We start from the raw sequence: 23,992 nt of genomic DNA on the forward strand, positions 1-23,992 counted from the left end.
GCTTGGCAAGATCAAGTAAGATCAAATTATGGATGCTCGTAAACAGCATTCTCAATCGGTTGCTAGAGCACACAACAGAATTTTGAAAAGCATGGCTTGACAAATGATAGAGCGCTCAATATTATTTATCAATCTTCATGAACTGCCTTAAGACTTCTTTTATGCTTTGCAGTGTGGAAATGTGACCTTGAAACCCCATTCTGAGACACTGACACTCATCTATCATAATTATAATTTCCTTTTCAGTAGTGCTGTTGAAAAACATCTATTGTTCAATACACATGAAGTACAAATCTACTGTACTGTATCATAATACTAATTACAATCTATAGAAATTGGAATTATATTTCCTTTGGCATATTACTTCTCAGGCCATACTAATAAACTAAGTACTTATCATGTAGACTACGTACTGTACTATAAGGCTATGAATCGTGTTACTGGATACGTAACTAAGCGCATCATGAACTATTTAGGAGTAGACCTATTGCAAGCTAAATACATTTAGCCAGTTGGCACATGTACCAAGTCAGACATGCCAACCTTAAAAGGCCAACAAGAGGAGTCTGAAAACATTTTGAACAGAGTTTTGGCAATGTGAGAGGAATATTTTAAATTGCCATCGGAAAAAAAAAATCCTAAGACATGGTACCAATGTGATCGGATTGTAAAATGTAACCATTTTGACTCACAGTGACAGTTTACATCAGCAATACCGCTGTGCGAGATTAGAAAGCTGTTTTAGCTTCTTTCTTTAATTTAAGGAAGCCCAACACTACTACTCATTTTTTGAGCAGAGCTTAGGTCTACATCCATATCGCTCTCATCGGACTCTATTTTGGAACTTGTGGTTTACTAGACTGTTGTTGTTACAAAATCAGTAGACCATGGAGCGCTATAGAGTTCAGAGTACAGTGTAACTCTGAGAGCAATTTGGCCAATGAAATTTGGTTTTCGATATTAGTAGACCGCGGAGCATGAATTACTTTTTCAAATACTGTTCAAAGTGCAACTCTGACAGCGATTTGGCCAATGAAATTTGGGTTTTTTTTGGAAATTACTAGACCGTGGAGCGTGATTAACTATTTCATATACAGTTCAGAGCGCTGTTCAGGACAAAATTAACTGGTCTTGTTCTTATCTAAATCGTAGGATTTTAATTTTATTATTCTGATTTATTTCTGCCAGCCGAAATGAGTAAAAAGCAGATATTTTCGACCCAAAATCGGAGTGCAGAGTTTTGCTTAAATAAACGGAGTAACTCCGCCGAAATCGGATTGGTTGGCATGTCTGCCAAGTTGGCTATTCATAGATACCCTGGTTACCAATTTGTTTTGCATTATATTTCATTATAATACACTTTTGCCATTGGCAGTGAATTTTTCATCCAATTACTATAGGCCCACCTCCCACCTCCCCCTCACCCCTTCTCTCTCTCTTTCTTTAAAAACACAAATTTGGAGAAAGTTTAGTGTAGGCATTAACAAAATTTAAAGTGAACTTTGACTGGATATTTAAGTGAGTAGCAGTACCTTCACCTAAAAATGTTCTGCCCACCTGAAAATTGTGTGTGTTCTATGTAAATTATAATTAATTTTTGTGTTCTATGTAAATTGTAATTTATCCATCATTTATCAGATCTGTTCTAATAATAAGAATGATAAATTGATACCTACCAAACGCTGGAACGCTTTTGTTATTTTCTCGATTAGGTTGTTGCATTATCAGAGCCTCAAGCCATTCTTCTTGCATTTGCTCGTTTTCCAGAACCATACAAAAGCAGTCATTTCGAGTGTACAGCGCTATCACATACTTATGTTTTGTATCATTTTTCTTGTTGATGTTAAAGCAACAGTTTAATTGTATTGCTCGTTTTGAGGTAGCTCCGTTCAGGAATTTCTTTTCCGAGTCGTAATATTCTAAGGTTGGTATCCCTGTTGGACTACACCGTAGCACAAAAAATTTTCTTTTCATAGTCTGAAGAAATATAAAATATCAAATAATCTTGTCAATTACAATTGAAAATTTAAGAGGAAGACAACTGTTCTAAAAAAAATGCATCATCTATATTTATCACAATTGGAGATGTTTCTTTGAAGCATATAGGTCATTAGGTTAATGTCAATGTTTAGATTGTCATCAGATGGTAGATAAAGAGATGAGACAAAGATATCTGGTACATTCATTTCATATACTATACCCATTTTTTTTGCAATAAGCTAATCTGACCTTTCAATTGTGAAAACAATTTAAGTAGTTACTATTCGAAAACCAATAAAAAGTATCACTACAAACATTGAATTACTAGTACAGTAGCTCCCAAAGGAAATATAAAAGTATAACTTCCTGTGAACATTAACAAAGTCAAAAAAGTGTTTTGTTTCAATTTTCTTTTGATAACAGTTCAGTTTACAGCTATTATTCTATCACTTTCTATTTTAAATTTTCTTGGTTATTTTTTATCTGAAAAAGAAAAAACCTTGAACATTCAATGAAAAAAATATGCCTCTTTAAAAAGATACCTGGTTAACAACAGATATTCCCAAACCCCAGAAAATACGTTCAAAAGTAGGACATATCTATTTAGAAGGTTAATACCATACCACATAAACATTATTAAAATAAGCAATTCTACCTCAGATCTAACCATTTAATTTTGATGTTAGGCCTTGCTCTTGCAGCAAGGGTTTTAAACTTCCAACCCAAAGATGGAGAGTTTGAGTCACAATTGTGCTAAATTCAGGGCTACCGAAAGCAGCCCCAGGGCTCTGGGAATGTGGAGCAGTGTCCAGAGGTGACTGAGGGCGATTTGTATGGACTTGTTTGAATCCAAACCAACAGGGTATATTTAAGACAAAATGGACCTATAGATGATTACTGTATTACGATATAACTAACCCCGGTATTCTTCAAACGAACTTTAGTCGTAGTCCGAGCTAAAACTTCAAAATTATGTCATTTTGTATTCTTAAAACCAACTTCGACTAGCACTACGACTTAATCATGCGAACCTTGACAAAAATGATACCTCCGTAGGCAGATTTTTTTAGTCAGCCTAGGGTCAAGCTAAATCGCCGACATGAAATATTTACCCCACTGAAAATGTGGTTTTTGTAACTCACGAAAAAGTAAAACGAATAAAAACGATTGTATATGTAGGTCTGATATATCTTCGGTGTGTGAAACAAAAGAGACATCAAGTTTTAGCTTCCAAAAGACGAAATTAACATGTTATGCTAGCCATATGCGATAGTTCCTGATTTGCATAAAATCATCTCACGTTGCAGCCACGTAGCTGCACCATAACAACAACAAAGATGGCACCGCCCTCGCTGGGGCTCAACTATAATAGTTCTCCAAATAAAGCAAATTTCCAGTGGTTGTTCAAATTCTCTATCGTTGTATATTAACGACCAATATAGTTATTATAGAAAATTAATTAAGCGAATGATTATCTATTATGAATTATGAGGAAATATGTTTTTGAATGGCAGACGGCAATTTAATATTCATCTGCGTTACCGGATCTCTAAAATTTGTCTGCTATTAGAAGATGAGCTCTTTTCATTGGTTAGTTTGATAGTCGTTGCTTGCAAGCTATCTTTAGCTGAACTAAAATTAGAACTTGATTTAATCGTAGTTTAAAACTTCAACTACAGGGTTTATGAATACAAATTTAATTTTAAGTTGCAACTAGGACTAAATGAAGTTCTAGTTCGAAGTTCGACTAAAGTTCGTTTTAAGAATATGGGTGTAAAACCGAAGCCGCTGTTATACTTTGACCAGGTTCTTTTTGACATGTGATAATGATGATCTGATGATCTGAAAACACACTTGGTAGCAGCAGCTAAACAGCTTGTTGCTGCTGGTAAGCACTTGGCCCCCATGACCTAAGCCAGGATGTTCAATGATACCTTGTATCTACTGTCTATACACTAAGTCCACTTCTCTCCAGTGATCTATGGATGACATAACCTTGAGTAAACAAGGTTAAGGTGACTGTGTCACTGCAGACTATAGGGCGTACCTACAAATCTGTATAAACTTTGAAAAAAATAACCTCACAAAATTTTGAATATCAAATGAATTGTAAAATACTTTTTGCTTATATGAGACTTACAAAAACTCTTAGAAACATAGTTTTGAAAAATCCACCACACACGAGAGCTACAGCAATGTCATATGGATGCATGATGCCGTAAGCAATTAGCTCTAGTGTGAGTGTGCCAGACTTAACATTTTCAGGCCTAGCATACAGTCCTGCCTGTTATTGAAATGGGATACATTCAAGTAGGCCTACAGTGTACAATTTTCAAGACAATTTTACCAAGGGTCAAAAGCCTCCCACAAGTAGCAGGAGTCTCAGTCCTGCCAACTATCCCGCACTTAGCGCGAAAGTCAAACAGAAAAATGTTTTTCCACAGTCCCAACGCATTCTTCACTGTAGAAGCTCTTGTATACAACAAGGAGAATATACTCTGTACAAAATAAATATCTAAATAAAGAAATGAATTGCCAGACATTAATTTTGTATTCATTCATGTCTCCCACATCTACAGTGATATCTTTTTATGGCCACCTAGGTTTTTTTTTTTGGTTTTTTTTTTTTTTTTTTTGACACAACCCTGTAGTGTGGACTTCCGTATACTGTAAGTGTCCAGCATTATTTTTTCAGAACCTTGACAGGTCTGGGGTCTCCCTGAAATCGGTATGGCGTTCAGCAAGCAAGTAAAAATCTCCCAGAAACTAACCTATCTACCGCAAATTTATGATATTTGCATGCTTTTTGCTATTGTATTATCAATACTCTCCCAGATGTCAAATGGTGATGGTATCACCATGTGCAGGAATATTATAAGATGTGTTAAGATAGCTTATTTAAGGAGACCTTCCAGAAGTGGCTTCATCCAACTTGGTACTTCTGACATTACATACCTTAATGTCAGTTAACATATTTTTGGATGCGCATCAAAAAGGATACCGCTAATACCTCTTTTGAAAAATCCCAGACGGAAAAAAACCAAGAATTTTGTTACTTGGAAAATAATATTATAGAAGTAGAAAGAAATAAGCTAGGCAACCAAGGCCAGATCAGACCAAGGGAATACATTCCATCAACAATAGTGTTAAGGTAAGATATTAAAGGTGCTATTATACAAGTGTTCAACATAATTTTTTTCACTATAGTTAACATCAAAATAGTAACACTATATAGTTCCATATTCACAACAGCAACAAAATGAAATAACATTTAATTTTATATATAATTGATTCACATTTTCCAAGGTTTAGAACATTCCATATCAGTATTAAACATTATTTGGCATTGTTCAAAGTTAATTATAAATAATATTTTTCTGAACTTCTTATAGAATGGCATAAAACTACTGTACTACAAATTATTATTTTTTAAATATTATTTTTGGTGGAAGTTTATATGCAATTAAATAATAGGCCTAAATATAAAGACAAGCTTTTTATTCATTTTTTTTTTTTTTTTTTGAGTGGAGGGGGGCTTTTTTGCATAGTTCTTAATCTGTAGGAAAATAATGATTTTGATAGTACATTTACAACTATCCAAACTGACACAATGTTCCTTTAAGTTGGTTTAATTGGTGATTCAGCATTTACTGTGATCCAATAATCAATAAATGCTTTCCAAGTCTACAGTAGAAGAGTAAACAATAATAATTTTGTGACTTTTGAACTGTTCAGTGTTAGCAGCAACGCGGTTAAGATCAGAGTAGCAAAATATTAAGCTGGTCCCTTTGTCTTCTTCTGTGCATCTTAATGGCCATTTCTAAACTAATGATTTAAAAACAAACCCATCATTTTACCATTGAAATCCATCTTAGTGAAGAGCTTAGCAGTAAAACCCATTTCAGATGAATCTCTAAGTCAAACCTGGTGAGGAGCAAGTCCTAGATCAAGGCCAGTGTTAGCATACTAAGAATTGCTTCTCTTCTACACTAAATTGCAGACTTCAAAAGGAGCATAAAAATTACATGAGGTCATTAAAAGGTCGCAACCTCAGTTTAATAACAAGCTATTAGTTTCTTAATTTTCTTTTTGCCATTCATTTTTTCCCCTATATCCAAAATTACATTTAGGTCTAATAGACAACTGCAACAGGCCCATCTTCAACAAAATCTGGGGTTGTGTGCATGCTTCTGTAGCCCAGCTTCTGTTTTTATAAAAATAAATTAATATTAAAATAGGCTTACATTTTCAGGTCATTATTTTGTAATTACTTTAGAAAAGTTACTAATTGACAATTCTTTTATAATAATATCAATATTATTACTATATTAATGTTATCAATATAGATTATCATTAGTCCACAAATCCAAAGATGAATTTTTAAATACACAAACACATAATTGCTCTTGTAACAAAACAAAAACAAAACAAAAAAAAAAACAATCCTTGGAAATATACTCGCAAAAGTATCATTAGAACATGAAATACAGTAAATTATGATAGTGTTGAAAGTGCAAGTTTTTTTTTACATAATTCTATTGGCGTTAACACTAATTACTCTACAGACTTTCAGCACAATTTGACGTAAACAGGTCAATATTCTGACAGGTATCGTAACATAATCAATATCTAGAAATAGATAAATGAACAGGTTTTTTGTAATATTTCTAGATTTGCTTATGAATATCAGATGTCACAGCTGAACCAATTGAATGACAGCAGGACAAAGGTCAGGGTCAGTGTGTTATTCTTTTAATTCTCCCAAATTTAGAACAACAGTTGTTAATACATGGTTCACAGGCCATTCTGGTATTAGGTACATATACAGTGTAGATACTACGGTATGTACTGCTGCTATTTTTGGACTATACATCATACATGCTGCTAAAGTAGTGTCTTTTGCATACAGTTCTTCTAGATTAATTACTCCATGTTTTATTTTGATATTTCAAAAATAGTTTGATATTAAATGCCATATAATCAATTATCAATTGAAACAGTACTTTAAACAATTTGGCATACATATATTATTTCTGAAGTTTTTTTACCTTGACCTGAATTTTTTTCTGGCATTAATTTTTTAATAATACATATTTGATGTTATAAGCTTCTATCTACCATATTAATGATTTGATAATTTAGATAAAACTGAAATAGTACAGTATTCAATCTTCTTTTTCTAAAATATTTGTACACTAATGCTTTTACCTTTGTTTAATTTGCATTTAATTAGTTATTTAATAGGAAATTTAGTTATTCAAGTAAAAAAGGTCTTTTCTATAATGTCATTATTAAATAATATAAAGAAAAATAACAGGAAAGTCCAGGAATTATGATAGTCTTCAAGCAATATTTGTATTTGTTTAAAAAAAACTTGAGATTTTTTAATTGGAAAAAAAGTTGAATCAATAAATGGATCCTAGCTATAGTATATACAATGTAGCTTCCACATGAACCTTGCCTAGGAGATGATGTTTGGGAATTCCATCTGCATTTGCAAAAATGGTAATTAATTCAGAAGTAGATGTGTTTTTATCTCACAAAGATTGCAAGGAGAAAGACTTCTAATGACCTTTTTTCGGAGGTAATAAATGAAAAAAAAAAATTTGACCTTTAAAGGTGAAATGAATCTTAATTGCAAGTGAAACAGGGAAGAAAATCACATGTTTTGAACGTGTTGACATACGCATTGATCTGTTTAATTACTTTATTTCACTGGTGCATCCTCAAATCATAATGGAATTTATTTTCAGACTTACCATGAATCCATAGAAACCATGAGGTTAAACTTGTATCAAAATTAATTAACAATAAGCATCATCAATATTGCAAATGATGAAGAAAACATACCATATATTTCCAAAAAAAAATATTAAATTATGAAATATGGTAGGTATCTAAGAAACTTATTTGAATAAAATTAGATGTTATACCCATGTCTAAAGTCAGGGAGAGAAATGATAATAACAGTACCAGAAGCATGCAAAATTGAGAATTTGTTGAGGATGGGTTAGTTCCTAGGAGATCTTTGTATGCGTGTGGGAGACATCCGAGACAGCCAATTTCTGGGAGACTCCAGCGAGTCACTGGAGACTTGAGACTCCTAGAAGCACAAGCAGAAAATGAGCATGTTCTTATGAATTGTTGTTATCTGAAAGCAATTGCAAGTTAGACATAATTGCAATGCATCTTAGTTAATTGTCAATGACTGATTTATATAAAGCAGCTACATTTTTTCAGCAACATTCACACTTTCTCAGGCTGACCTTTGATATCACATCATACAAGTGACTAGACCAAAAGGAAGACCAATAGAGGTGGACAAGTTGCCTTCTAGCTGACCAAAAGAACAAACCACAGCTCCATAGTACAAACCAGAATGATGCCACCAAAAGTTGTAAATACAGAGAAACCAATAGTAATTTTGTGCCTGTCATACTTCATTACTGATTATTTATATTTCATTAAACACGATTTCAAGATTGATAATCAACAAGAAGACGAATTGCTTTGAATAATGTATGATCTGAGAGTGTCATTTCCACCCACCCTTGTCATTAAAAACAGTTTTTTTTTCCAAACAAAGGTGGGGCTGAGGTGGGTGATTACACCGGCTATAACACCTACCACTTACGTTACTTGCATAGGTGATAAGTAGGAAGAAGCGGGAGATCTGGTTAAATACGATAATGCATCTAATTATATTTTGCTACACATGGTAATACCAGTTGTATTGATAATTTGTAAAAACAAGGAGATATCAATCATGAAATGTGGGAGATTGTGGGATTTTTCCAAGCATACTATATGGGTGTGCGGGAAGCATTGCCATATGAGCTGAGAATCCTGGATCATAGAATTACAGGGTCCAGGAAGTAGAATATTTTGTGGAGTTGGTTATTTGCCGACATAAAATTCAAGAACTTGAGAATGAAAGGCTGTTTGAGCACATAGATAATCAACAATATTTACCTTGATTTCAACAGAAAGAAAATTATTTCCTTACAGCTACAGAGTGAATGCTGAAAAGATCTAGATAATTTTGTATCTTATCATAACATAGCAGTAAAGACCCAAGTCACAAAAGAATCTCAAACTCTTAATATGAACAATTCAACATTAACACATGCTTAGGTTCAGCCGACTGAACTCAATAATAGTCTGGTGCCAACTGGCAGAAATTATAAATAAAGGATTATGGTAAGTGCGGTCAAAGAATTTGTACTTTCATTATGTATTTCATATCAATATATTTGGAAATAACATAATAACTCAATATTTACGTAAGTGCATCCATGTTTTCTGCCTCTATGCACTTAAATACAAAACTTAAGGAAATAAATACTAAAAGGATTAAGATATTTTGGTAAAGTATAATACTCTACAGTCTACTTGAAATTATTGTTCATGTGTGTAATACAGTTACTAGGATATATTAATTATGAAGACCGTATATTATTTACTTTCTGTATCTGTTTATTATGAAAACATGATCAAAACGCAAAGTACCATTTTTCATTGTGGCTTAGTTTAGAACTGCCAACTCTTAATTCTTGACACAGGTGCTCAACAATTATTACCTTAAAGTTACAGTATAATATTATCTAAAATTATATCTGCAGTGACAGATGCCACACTAATCAATCAAGATAAAGGTAATAAGCTTTTTGGATACCTGTCAACTACAGTAATCGAACTAATAAATTCACCTTTAACTTTAAAGAAGTACAGTAGAGTTCACTATTAATTACTGGAAAACAATTATTGATTTCAATTTAAAAGTCAATTATTAGTGTAATGATGTCATTATACGTTTATAGTAAGAAACCTATACATTCATTCGAAAACCTATGATACACTGTTGAGCATTAATGAATCAACAAGGTCGCTCATTCCAAATTTTGACATCCTATTAAAGTTTTGTGACTATATTTTTGCTTGCATCTAGTAATATTGATCAATATTTCATAAAATGAATCATATCATCAATATCTGATAGCGGTTCAAATAGTGATTATAGCGGTGGTAGTATTAGAGGATGGGGAACATTTAAGTAGTTCTTCAAAACATTTTTGTTGGTTTAATAGTTTGCTTCACCTTGAAACATTTCGACAATTATTTGTTGATATTGCTCACTTTTTATTTGTTAAATTAGATTGTTCCTATTTTCGCTTTTTGTTTTTTTATTAGTGATTCACAACAATCTGGTTATACACAATATTCAAGTAGCTATGTATCTATTAATATACAATGATGATCTAAAGGGGAAAAATAGTCTTTAATTAATTTAAGGAACATTTGTATTTCATATGTCAAGACGGATCAACTTTCACCATCACTAACACCAACCCCCACCCAGGCCATCATCATTTGCCACCTCATCATCATCCCAACCATCATTATTACAGTGTCACTGATAAACAAGCAACAGTTTACTTTAACAGGTTGATAGATATAAACACTTTGTATTAAACCTGCCCACGTTAGACACTAGTATTACAGTATAACAATATGAGCAAATGTATGATCAGACCTACAGTAAAGAGCTTGGTACAGTAGCTGGTGATTTTCTATTCTGTAGTAGGCGTATATGAATCTATATTAGATCATTTACAGTAATATGATAAAAGATGGCGTTGTACTATAGATGGATCCCTGAACACTTAATCTTGCTTGTTACATCTTTTTACCTGCACTTAAGAAATAATTAATAAATGTAATCAAATGGAAATATCGATTCAGAAAGAGATAGGAATTACAAATGACATACAGAAAACAGGTTCTGATGGCTGTTCTGGAAATATCTGAAATACACACAAGAAAAAATATAACTGGTGCCAGTATTTACACAGACAGACTACCTCTTTAAGTCCCTAATCAAGGCACTTTATCCTCATTATATTGCTCTCTATAAAGTTCATAAAGGCTAGACACAACCTACCTCAAACGACTGACATAATACAGTACCCTATGTCCCAGTTTTTTAATTCAAAAATTTAATCAACTTGAGGAAAATGATGTGCGATATAAAATATAATAAAGGCAGTGATGTATCTAGGGGTGCAGAAAGGGGTGCATTCCCCCCAAAAAATACTTGCACCCCCTCCCAAATCGCTCCCAAAAAGTTATTCTCAAGTAGTTAAAAATCACCTCAAATCGCTTTGTGAGCTATTTCTCCCTCACCAAATCATCAAGTCCCCATGTCATTATCACGCCTCCCATCAGGCCCCCCACCCCCAAATTCAAGACACCTAGGTACACCACTGAAGAATTTCTTCAGTGGTATATCTAGGAGAATTAAGGGCCAAAATCATGTATAGTAGATAAAGCTTGAACAATGTTGTGCAATAGAAAGTTGCAGCTTTTAAAGTCGTGCAATGCAATGTATGCAATGGAAAGTAAACTTTCATAAAGTGAAAATGTTGTACATTGGGAAGATCACGTAAACTAACAAGGCGGCTAAGAGGAAGTATAAAATTCAAACAAGTGTCCATTAATTTGACGTAAAAAAGTATAATCTAAACAATGGAGCAATGTTGTGAATTTGTAAGGAAAGCAAATCCTTGCTAAGTCGCGGGGCTCATAGGGCTAGAGCTTATCTCCAGTTTCAGGTATTGTGAAGTGGATGAAAGTGTAATATTCCCCCTTTACTGGTACCCACTGATACAGCTGGGTAGACTGAAGCAACAGTGGTGGCGCCAGTGGGTGCCAAAGGGGCACATTTTCCAACCAGAAAATTTTCTTGCCCCCCCCCCAGCCAGTTTGCTTATCAAAGATACTTTTAAAAAAAACAATTCGTAGGGGAAAAAAAAATAATACATATTAGTGGACTATCTATCTATAAAATCTATTAAATAAACCTCTGAAACCCCTAAATTGTCACATTTCTTGGGGGCTTCGCCACCTGGACCACTTTAAAGGCATTTTGAGTGACACTTTCCCATGCCCACTTTGCGGCACCTTAGTATGTCTTCCCAAAAATTTTACCTCCCACTTTAGAAACAAAATCGATTTTGTTGGTTAGTATTAACATTAATGAGATGGTCAATATTGTACCCTGGAAAGTATAAACTTTAACCAGGATTCTACTGCTATACATTAAGAAATCAAACTTATCCAAATTATAAGTAGGTCCATGTACAGCATTGAGAAGTAAAACTTAACAGGGACCAGCAATATTGTAAATTGTGAAATATAAAATTAAACAACATCATTAAAGTCAATATTTACATTTTGGGTAAACAAGACTAATTTTCTTTTAATGTTTTTATTGCATGACATAAAAAGACAAAGGAACCGCAAATAAACATAAATGAAAATTTGAAAGGACTAGTACAGGAAAAAAAAAAGCAGGCACAAGGTCATTGAACTGTCACATAATTATACTGTATTCATCAAGCCTTGTTTATTGATTCTACATAGTCATGAGGTTGGAAGAAACAAGAGTTTGAGCCTGGTGAACTGTATGTAATCTTTAGGTTCATTGCTATACTGTATCTCTATTTACAATGTATATTTTGACAATATTGCAAGGAAGTCTATACTCATATAGTACTTTGATGTGCATAGTGACCTTGGCATATTATATAAACACTATATTTTATTATCATTTATTAAATGTCCTAATCATTAATATTCCTATAATACAATAATGAAATTGACCTCAAAATATCAAAAAAAGGTTCATTTTTAATTAAAATATATTTATTATTAACAATCATTAGGCCTACTGTTTTATTATTATTATTATTATTATTATTATTATTATTATTATTATTATTATTAACATAATTGTTATCATTATCCTCATTACCATCATCATCATTACCATATAAAACTATTTTTCAAAAATTCCTCTTTGTTATCAATATCATTATCAATACCATACTATAGTATTCTGTTATACTAGGCAATCGAAATGTTTATTATATTTGTGAATCATATAAAAGATTAAACCTTTTGAATATCTGTAATTGAATTATAGAGATGCTTCTAATATTATCCACTTCATTAGCTTCAAAATCAATAGCTTCCGTACGGAGTTATTACACTCATTCCCAGGTGGATAAGCTTCAGTTTCCAGATTGGAAGAGCCATGGGTGAAAAAGTGGCAAAGCTTTTAAATATGTTCAATGTTCCAACAACCGGAATAATTATAATACATTACAACACATAAAATACATTACAGTACAATAGTATTATTATCATTAGCGATTCATTATTACTTCCTCAAAATTTGTACAGTAGTATCGTCATAGCACACTATATAATTTCCAATGAGTAGTTTTGTGGTAAATGCTCTGTATAGGCTCAAAGCTATTCTTTTTTATTGGCTACTGTACAAGTTTCACTTTATTTGCAGCAAAGGTATATTTACATAAAGTCAAGTCACTACTAAACAGAAGAATACGTGAGTTTTCTGTTCCTAACACAAAATACAACTGTCATGTAAATCTAAATTACTTGAATTTTTGTTAAAAAATATGAATACTGGTAAGTTCAATATCCTCAGCTTTCAAATGCAAGAACAGAATAATTAACTATTTTTTATTATTTATGTTTTTCTATGTTTTTGTTTTGAAAGTTTTGGACAGCCCCCCCGACAGCAGCCGATCCACTGTAGGATCTCTAGATATCTTTTGAGCAATGCAGTCAAAGTGAATGGATGGATCAGAAATAAATGGAATAAAAAGAAAGAATGAAATAAAAATTGTATGTTTAAATAATACCTTTCCTATAGTCTAGACAGCACATAAGGGCATTTAACTGGTTTTGAATTTAAAATCATAGCTTCTGTTTATTACTGAAACTGACAGCACATCCTGAGACAAAGATTTTACACTTAACAACTTCAATTCCAAAATAGAAAATTCCAGAACTCTTTGTAGAAATTATATATCAAAAAAGTCAAACAGTAATTTACCGAAGATAAAAGTACAGTACTCTCCTGAGGGAGTTTCCCCTACCAAGAAAAGACCACATTACTGTTCTCTACAAAACCACTAATGAATACTTTATCACGTATTATTAAAAATGTCTAAACCATTTCCCTATATCATTCTCACCACTTTATTAAACACCACTATTAAATTGGAGGGTGTTATGTTAGGCTTCACAATTCACAAGGTTGTGGGCTGAATAGATGCTGCATTTTCTCACCAGGAAAAACAATGCCTTTTCAAATTTTAAGAGTTACTTTTTATAGGTTTGTTTATAAAGATAGGAAGAATTGGTTTATTTGCGAATCCAGATACATTAGGTCAATCAAGAACTTAACAAGTAATTGTATATGTTGCTATTTTAAGAAAATACCTGTGTGGTATTATTACAGGTATTATAACATTGAATATTTTGTATTATGTTTATAACTTTAAACACCATAAAACATTTATAATTTCAAAATTATATTTCATATTCATTGCAATACAGTATTGTGGTACAATAGAGTACAAAATCTTATCACCCTCAACTAATTCTACAGTATCCTATCCTACTACAGTATCTATTTTAAATTTTGTGATTTATAAACATATTATAGGGTGTGTTTCTACTGATAAACACAAAATAATAGATTTTTTTAAAAAGTATTTTTAATGAGTACCAGACAGCCTGCTGGCGTTGCAACTGCATTTTTGATTTTTCGAAAATCGGTTTTCGTGACGGAAATTGCGTCACCATTTTGTTTATACAACACGTTGTTTTCCTAACTGTATAGGATAGTATCTTTTTCATTCCTGTCATGATGACGAGGAGTAAGATACGATGTGGGGGGGAAAGGCAAATGTTTTTGGCTGTGCTCATCGGCACAATTATGAACGACGACCAAACGAGGACAACGGTAGGCCCAAAAGAGCGGAGAGTCCTAGGCCCAATATCCCCCCCCCCACAAAATAATTACAAAATGAATTCGTCACTCCTCATATTTGTTGACGTTTTTAGCTTGTAGGCCTAGGACATGAACAAGAGGACAAATTTTTTTGAAAGTTCGCGCCTAATACGATCTAGTCTTTGCAGTGATTGACCTGGAGGTCACATTTCACCTGATAATCGCTTTTTTTATGTTGCAGCTAAAAGGTGCACAGCCACTATCGGTTATTTGCCGTTCAAACACGCTATCCATTGCGTGTTTTTGATTGATTTTTTTTAATCGCTTTTTTCAAATGGTCCCGTTTCTACTGCGAGAATAAAAGCGATTTTTCGAAAAAGCGATTTTTAATCGATTATTTCTTTCCAGTAGAAACAGGCCCATAGTCAGCTGGTACCAAGATCAGCTTTCTTTGAAATGTTTCCCCTTTTTCCACTGGTAGTAGTATACTTGATTGATCTACTAGCTGTCTGCCCAGCATGGTCTCTTATAAATGCCATCATCATAACAAACAAACACCATCCCAATCCAAGAGAAGCATGCTATACTCAGGTATGACCTTTAAACTCTAATATAGGCCTGTTTACATAATGTGGAAGTGTAATCATGTTGTTTGTGATGTTCTTGTTTAATTTGCAATTAGCGTCATCCGGATATAGGTTAACTTGTCCTCTATGTCAACAGTGTTTGGTTACTTAAACAAGCATAATTAATTAACACATCATTCCAGTGAATTATTGACAGAATCAATTATCATACACACTGTTTACCACATTGCTGCTCGTTAATGTAAATCCTACGCCCATCAATCACATTCTTTATTGCTCTTTCATAAATAATATTTAAATTAGATAATACAACATAACTACAAATAAAATATTAGTCACCACTTTTGTATATTTATAATATTATCTATACTGTATTTAAATAGTAGCTTTATGGACTTTATTAATATTATATATTTTACTTGTATTGTAACTTGTGTTTCAATATGTTTTTATATTATTTTACATACGCATACAGTATTCTGTTATATTGAAAATAATAAAATAAACATGGAATATATTTCTAGATGCTATATCATTCAGATACACATTGTCATTTGAATAAAAAATCTCTATATTGCTTTATGCAATAATAATAGAGTATATCATCAATGTGCTTGACAACCACCTTAGCCTTTTTTTTATTATCATTCACATAAACACATTATTAATCATACAAGTACTGTACAGCCTCTTTATGTCTACAGTAGTTTTATATCATCATAGTGATATAATAATACAACGATCAATTATTTTATAGCATACACTCAGATTCAGTATACTTTTTTTTTGGTTTACTGTATGTTTTAAATTATGTTCAACATCAAACCTTGGAGAAAGTTACTATTAATCACTGGAAAAACTAGTATCACTTCTCACAAAACAAATATCTTTAAAAAAAACTAATAAAATAAAAAAAATACAGTTTCTACAAAGATTGGCCATGACCACAACTGACCAGGAAACTGAAGCTTTTGTCTTTGGTTTAATTCCCAAGTCAATCAGCAGGGGAAGGAATTCTTGATTCTAAAGATTAAAAAGTCATGTTATATTTTAGCCAAAAATCTAGCATAATCCCATGTAAGAGGTGTTTTTATAATGAATGAGGATCTATTCAAGTCGATGCATTAAAAAACCATAATAAAGAACGAACAACTGAACACTAAATGTACATAGTGAAATCCTGATAGCAGCTGATGAAATTAATGTGTGTGCTATTATTACTTGAGAAAAAAAATACAACAAATTTCAGCTTTTCATACAGCGGTTGTGATTTAGTTTTTCAATCTTTTTTGAGGTCAGGGGTTCGATCACAAAGTAATGTAGTGTCTCTATTTGACCTGACCTTGAAGTCAAACTACTGTCCTCACCAAATAAAATCCAGTGAACATCGTGGTCTTTGACAGACAAAGAACCGTAACAAAGTTTGTGATTATTCTGTTGAGGGAGAATAAATTGGGAAAATGTTGGTTGTGAAGTACAGTAGTCAAGAATTTGCTGACTTATTATTAAGATTAGAATTGTTGACAGCCGTATTTGATGGCGTTACTTAGCCTCCGTGCCTGTTGTCATAGGTTGCTATTACTACTCTATGATTAGCACGGCTGCCCACATTCTGCCTCCTCCTTGCATACTGAATCCTTAAAAATACATTCATCCCACGTTTTTATACCTACTGTAATTATGGTTTGGCATATTGTTGGTCGTAATTATGCATTAAACCACAGATAAAACATATAAAACATACACTGAGGGATCAATGTTAATATGAATCAAGTAAAAAAAAATTAAAATAGGGAAGGTGAATAAAAAATCCACACTGTGAGTGACCTAGGTAATAACAACATCACCTATCAACCTGATGCATAACATCCTTATGCTAGGAATTTTTAATATTTACCATCCTTTAAAAAAAGCCATTTAAAATAAAAACTTTTCTCAGATTGATATCATATACACAAAATAGTTTTTCTATAATATTAATGTTATAAATTTGTATCTATCTAGCTTTAGTCATATACTATACTGTAGTCAATTATACTTATTTTCTATTTATAGAAATATAAGGATACAGTATACTTATTTCTATATCCTTGATTATATATAATCATTTGATGAAAGGATATGATCATCAGGATATATTTTATCCTTATTTTCAAATTACTTCCATATTGATATAAATAAATTTCTTTTTCATCATAAGATAAATATCATGACTACTGTACATCTTATCGCTGTTAATCCGATTTGGTCTTTTGTGTATGTAAACCATTCATGCATAAATGGAGCATGTTAAATGGTCAGTTGTCCCCTGCTTCCTTTTCTGGTGGTTTTTATAGTAATTTTACACTTATACTGGTCACTAACTTCCTTTTTGTAGGGCTCCCAAGTCTCCCGGATTGTCATGGAGTCTCCAGGAATTTTGGTTCATCTCCCCGTCTCCCTGAATTTGAATTTCTCTTGTATTTCTCCAGGATTTAAACAGATTCTCGCACATAGGGACTTATGCTAACCTAAATTTTCCCATTTTATGCATTAAATAAGATTTATTGAACATTCTAGGCAGCAATATGGTATTAAAAGAGACATAAACCTGTCTAAGCCTGTTTGTTTTTATATTGAACAAAGCGATATTAAAATTTTTACAAGCGTGTCCTTGTACATGCGTTGCTACTACACAACCTCTGCCTGTCCTGCACGACAAAATCTCCAGGAATTTGACTTTCACAACTTGGAACCCCTACTTTTTGTGTTGCTAATTACTTGTTAATTAGTGGGATTTTAGCATTCAAATAACATGATCAAAAGTATAAGTTCTTTGATATTGACTAAAAAATTAATTTTTAAAAAATTGTCAGTTTACTTCCTTTTGTCATGTAAGGCAGTGTACTATTATATTCAATTTCCAGCTAAAGCAAACTGGCTTTTGGAGTGCAGTTTTTTAGACAAAATATCCCAGAGGCGGATCCAGGGGGTCCCCACATGGGCTAGCCGTCTCCGCCCCTAAATGAGATAAATAAAAAACAGAAAGGAGAAACAGATGCACATGGTGGGCCAAAACATGCTAATTTTTATTTAGATTAAGTACATATGATCAAGCATTTTTAAACAAAATTCTCAAGCAGCAACCCCTACCCTCATCCCCTGCACAATGCTTCCTACGTCGCATGGCCCTACCCAGAATTTTCTAAGGAAGCACCCCTGAACTCCTTTGTAAAATCAAAGATTTACTTGATACTTTAATTTAAAAGTGGATCAACGAACTAATAAAAAAAAAATAATTTAATTAGAGGATGACACTCTAATGAAAGCAAGTTCATTCCAAAAATATCTTTTTGTACATTAATGGAATTCTCATCAGATCCATATTACTGTACTTGATAAAAGATACCAAATCAAAATTGAGAAGAAAAGAGAAAGGAGAGGAAAACTGTACAAAACACACAGACCTAGATTTGTCCAATATACACAGCATTTCAGTTTCATGACATAAAGATTTATTAAGTAGTGGCAGGGGCATCGTTAGAGAAGATGTATTGGACAGGAACATACTTCAAACAGCCTGCTAATGTACACATAGTAACTTAAAGAAACAATAATATGATGTATTTGTTGATAAAGAAAATCCTACAACTGATCCAAGTAAAATCCAATTATTACGTTTATATACTGTACCTACCTGACAATGACAAACGCTCAGTGAATTTCTACTGGCAAGTGGTTGCCATGTTATACAGACTCATTTTAAGTCATTTAGAGTCATGCAGTCGATAGAAACAGAATAGAGGGTTTATGATACAATTATTTAAGTACTGAACATTACTGCTGTACCTGTTTTGTGCAGAAATAATATATTTGTGCAAAGTACTGTACATGAATGCATCATAAACTATAAATAATGTTTATAAATTTGTCATTAAATAAATAAGAAATTGTTTTGGTTAGTAAGTTGTTTCAGCCTAGACAGGAATGTTTATAGTAAACAACTTCCACAAGGGACTAAAGATTAGATGAGGATGGAATTAGAGACAAATAATTAAATCCATTGGGATAATTAAAACAGAGTTAAGAGGAGAATACGCAGCATAACATAATTTCGGTGATGATTCATAAGGGCAGAAATTTACTTGTAATAATGACTTGAAATAAAAAATTATTTTTTGTGTGTGTTATAGAGCACACCCACCAGCATGAAAAAAAAATATTTTTCTTTAAATAATCTTTCTTTTCTACACTAACCTATGCTAAAAAAAAGTCAGAAGAAAAATATTTTTCTCAATGTTTCTCGTTTCAATAGCTTTAAATAAAGACAAATATTACGAGAAGTTGCAATCAGCAAAATAAAATTTTTAAAATGCATCTAGATTATATAGATTTTGTTTTATTATCACATTAATAAAATCTACTCTATAAACTTAAAAAGAACTTAAAAATTTAAAAAAATTAAATCACAGAAAAATGAAATGTGGTTTTAGTGGATAGTGAACTATATAAATGGAAAGAATAGATAATTATTATGCAACTAAATGGTACAGTACATTACAATATCTACATTTCATAGAGTTTAAATGCAATATGGGTTAATTTCAGTGCAAAAGGGGGCTTAAAACATAAGCCAAACTGACATAACGCTTGGATAGGAATCCAGCAATAGCGTCATCTAGTATTTACAGTTAATTTTCATAATGGAAATGCATGGATTCGCAAGGTCATTCCCTTATTCATAGACATAATTCAAGGGTCTCTCCAACTGCAAGCTCCTACAGTAGATCTACTACATTTTCATGTAAATTTTATACCCTATAAAGTACTTGTTACAGACTAATAGATTTTTATACTCAATATTTTTAACTACTGATGTCAAATATTAGCAATTATCAATATTAAAAAAAAACAACAACAATCCATGAGACGTTCGAATGTATTCTTTTATAGAATAATAAATATTTAAAATAATTATTAGGATGCATCCTACTACTTATCACAAACTCGAATAAACTTTTTTTTTGTTCTTTCTAAAATATATGGTGAAGGATAGTAAATAAACAAAAAAAATAGATTGCAAACATTTATATTATTAACAAAACAATTTGTAATAAATAACAATTTAACAATAAAATTTAAAAGAAAACAAACTTATCAGTTCTTTCTCATTATGTTAAATTGTAAATGGAAAATGGAATAAACTGAAACAAAACATCAACGACCTATATACTACAGTATAACCTTTCAAAAAATCTTCCTTGCAAGCAAGTTAATACTTTCATTTGGTTTTGTATCAAGACAAATAATTTCAAAGTAGAATCTACAATAACTATACCTTGTACTTGAGGAGATAGCCTGTCTTGATAATACTATCTTTAACATTCGCATCCGCTGGGGGCGTACTTGTTAATCTTGAGTTTTCTGTCATGATTTTTGTTTCTCAAATTGATCTGGATGCTAAAGAGTTTTTTCCTCAATAGTAAGAATATTCATCGCCCCTGTAGATGAAATTTGCATCATAGTTTAATAATAATTATTATAACAATATTCATAGTATATCAAATTATAGACATTCTACAGTACATTAATATCAGATTCAAGGCAGGTGGGTGTGAACAAGAAAAGACATAAGCACAAAAAAATTTATAAAGGTAAGATAAGACTTTATTGGTCTATTCACATATAAAAATACATTAAAGAGAAAAAACTTTCCTTGAATCTGGCATAAACAGTTAGAAAATATGGTACGTCAAACATCAAATTACAAAAAGCAAAGAAATTGTTACGCAACTACTCAATTACATAATTTAAATATTATATATAAAATATTAAATATTAAATATTAATCTAATTACAAAAAGCAAAGAAATTGTTAAGCAACTACTCATTACATAATTTACATATTATATAAAATAAATATTAATTAAAATTATAGTTATTATAAAGAATTTCTTTTACAACAATTTGAATTGAATTTCAATATATTAAAAATATTAAAATTGCACATGAATAATTTGAATAAATCAGCTCAAAATGGTTGGCACTGAGAAAAATAAACATTGACCACTTGATACGGTAAGGACTCCTTAAGCCAGGCACGCACTATGGCGGCCAACAGTAGGTCAACACAATTCCATTGTGACCACGAGGTGATGAAGCATGTGCGACGGATTTTAAAAAGAACGATCTCTCAGACTGCCACTGATAATCACCAGTTGACGTCGCTTTATCAAGCACTCGCATGGATTTGGATGGATTCGTTGACCCACAATTTGCCATTCGTCAGCCAATAGTGTGCGCGAAGCTTTAATATATACGCACACTTCTGATCATACAGTAAATTAATAGTAAAAGAAATATCGACTTAGTTGTCAACTCAGTCATAAACCCACAAAGAAAAAGTAAAAATAATCAAAATTTTATTAAAGACAACGGAAAAATTATAACAGACAAACATGAAATGTGTGAATCATTTGATGGATATTTCTCATCAATTGGTGCGGACATTTCCAAATTTATATCCTCTTCTTCGAATGATCTAGTATATATATGTTATCAAATCCACTTCCAAATTCAATTTTTCTTTTAAACTCCTGTAACAGAAGCTCAGTTATTTCAGATCTAAACTTAAATGAGGGTTGCAGTCAAAACAATATTACTTCGCATGTCATTAAATCAGTTTATTCTCACATTATTAATCATTTTATGTTATTAACACTTCTTTTTCATTCATACAGTATTAAAGTTGCTAAGGTAATTTTAATCTGTAAACTTGAATACTACTGTATGGCAATCGGAAACAGTTTGTATAAATTGAATCATATAAGTCATCCACGAGGGATGTAACTTGTAGTGTGCCACGGGCTCAGTATTGGGACCATTGTTGTTTTTAATTTATGTCAATGATTTTAGAGAAAGTTAGTGACACACTGCAGGTGACATCGTTCGCTGATGATACTACCCTTTCTTGTCTAGACGGTAATATTGATACTGATAGACTATATAATATTGTTAATCGAGAATTACCTACTGTACATATTGTGATTGGTGCGCTTCAAACAAACTTTTTATTAATTTTACCCAAAAAACTAATTATATAATTTTTCATAGTACTCATAATAACCCAAATATTAGAAATAATGAAATTGTTTATAATTATTATGTTATTGAACGCATCTACCATTTTGACCACTATGAATAAATGTACTTTTGAACTTGAAAGTTAGTGATCCCATTGTTTCCATGATATATTTTTTTCAAAATTTATTCATTTATTCAATTTTTTTATTTTTTCATCCACATTGCTATTGAAAATATGACATTTTGAGAGACAAATGCCTTTAGCTTAAAAAATAGTAAATAAGATGATGATCTATAATAATGAACTGAAACTTCAGGATGGTAACTTCTTGTGTGGTAAATAGTATAGAGTACCACAGTTGTGTCGTCACGACGCCAGATTGCGCTCTCTGTTGTCAACAGACGTTGGTTAAACTGCTCATTACGTCTGAATGATTTTATAGGCATATTAGTTATCGAACACACATTTAATCATCAATTAAGATTTACAAAGAAAAAGTAAGATACAACATCTTAATAATTAGGTTGGCGTCCGGTTGAACGCTTTTTGCAACGATAGCAACGGGGTAGTATCACGTGGTATCGTGACGTAACGCTGTAGTACTCTATGGACCAACATGAAAGAAAAAAGTTATTTAAACTAAACACCATTTAAAGAACTTACTTCATGTAAATCTTGTCTTGTGCCAATTGTACAGTACTCAACTTTTACTATTTTGAATTAAGAAAGTATTGGCTTTTCAATTTAACTGAGTATATTCTTTTCTTTATAGAAATTATATTAGAAATATCTAACAGAAATTAAATTATTGACTGACTGGTATCTAAAAGAGAAAGATGTGAAGATGCTTTGTTGGTCTATTAGTGTTTTACATGAGGATAATAGATCAAATTGTTTATTGTTCCGTAATTTGTGCAACAGTTATCAGAGAGTCCGTAATTTGTTTTTAGTGTTACTATACATAGCAACAAAAGCTCTTGAATCATTGACGTCAATATGTTTACTTTATTTAGCTAAGATAATAATGATAGTTAGGTATGAAATTCACAAGTAAAATTCTAATCTTTAAATGACGACAAATTGCCAATGGTTTAAAATAGGTTCTGATTTTTCACATCTGTTCAGAGTTTTCACCATATATCTTGATCTGTATCTCAAAAGTGAAACATTACTGCACTCTCAGTTAATCAGTTTGACAGATATTTTTACTAATGATAGTTGCAATGCATATTTTATATCTTTTCCATTATGTTTGTCTTCTGGCTAATCAATACATCAATAGTACTTCCTAAAACAATAAATTATTACTTAGAAAGATGTCATTAGACTTGAAAAATTAATGGCTCAGAAACTGTAATAGTATAGTACTTCTTAAAAACTATAGAAATGAGGATGTGTCACTATTGACTGAAATAATGATCAAATGGTAACCTGGAACTTCCATCTGCCCCTTGCACTTCTGCAAAGCTGTATACCACTTAACAAAGTGGCTGAGGCTCAAAACAATAGCGTGTGTGGGTGAAACAAGCGCATATT

General features: G+C 32.0%; 1 protein-coding gene across 5 annotated transcripts in view; it reads right to left on the minus strand.

Moving 5' to 3' along the window:
- The window catches only part of LOC117100539 (insulin receptor substrate 1-like), a 72,520-nt gene that overhangs the window by 46,815 nt on the left and 1,713 nt on the right, over positions 1–23,992 (minus strand). For all 5 annotated transcript variants that reach the window (XM_033240305.1, XM_033240303.1, XM_033240304.1 and 2 more), the window contains exons 2-3: positions 20,711–20,873; positions 1,677–1,977 (exon numbers count right to left, since the gene is read on the minus strand). In XM_033240305.1, coding sequence (XP_033096196.1) covers positions 1,677–1,977; positions 20,711–20,803 — 394 coding nt within the window. In that variant the 5' untranslated portion in view covers positions 20,804–20,873. The remainder of the gene's footprint in view (positions 1–1,676; positions 1,978–20,710; positions 20,874–23,992) is intronic.

This window comes from Anneissia japonica, unplaced genomic scaffold (genome assembly GCF_011630105.1).
Source record: "Anneissia japonica isolate Jap-2015-1 unplaced genomic scaffold, ASM1163010v1 scaffold685_len2926416_cov193, whole genome shotgun sequence".
In the NCBI taxonomy this organism is placed as follows: Eukaryota; Metazoa; Echinodermata; class Crinoidea; order Comatulida; family Comatulidae; genus Anneissia; species Anneissia japonica.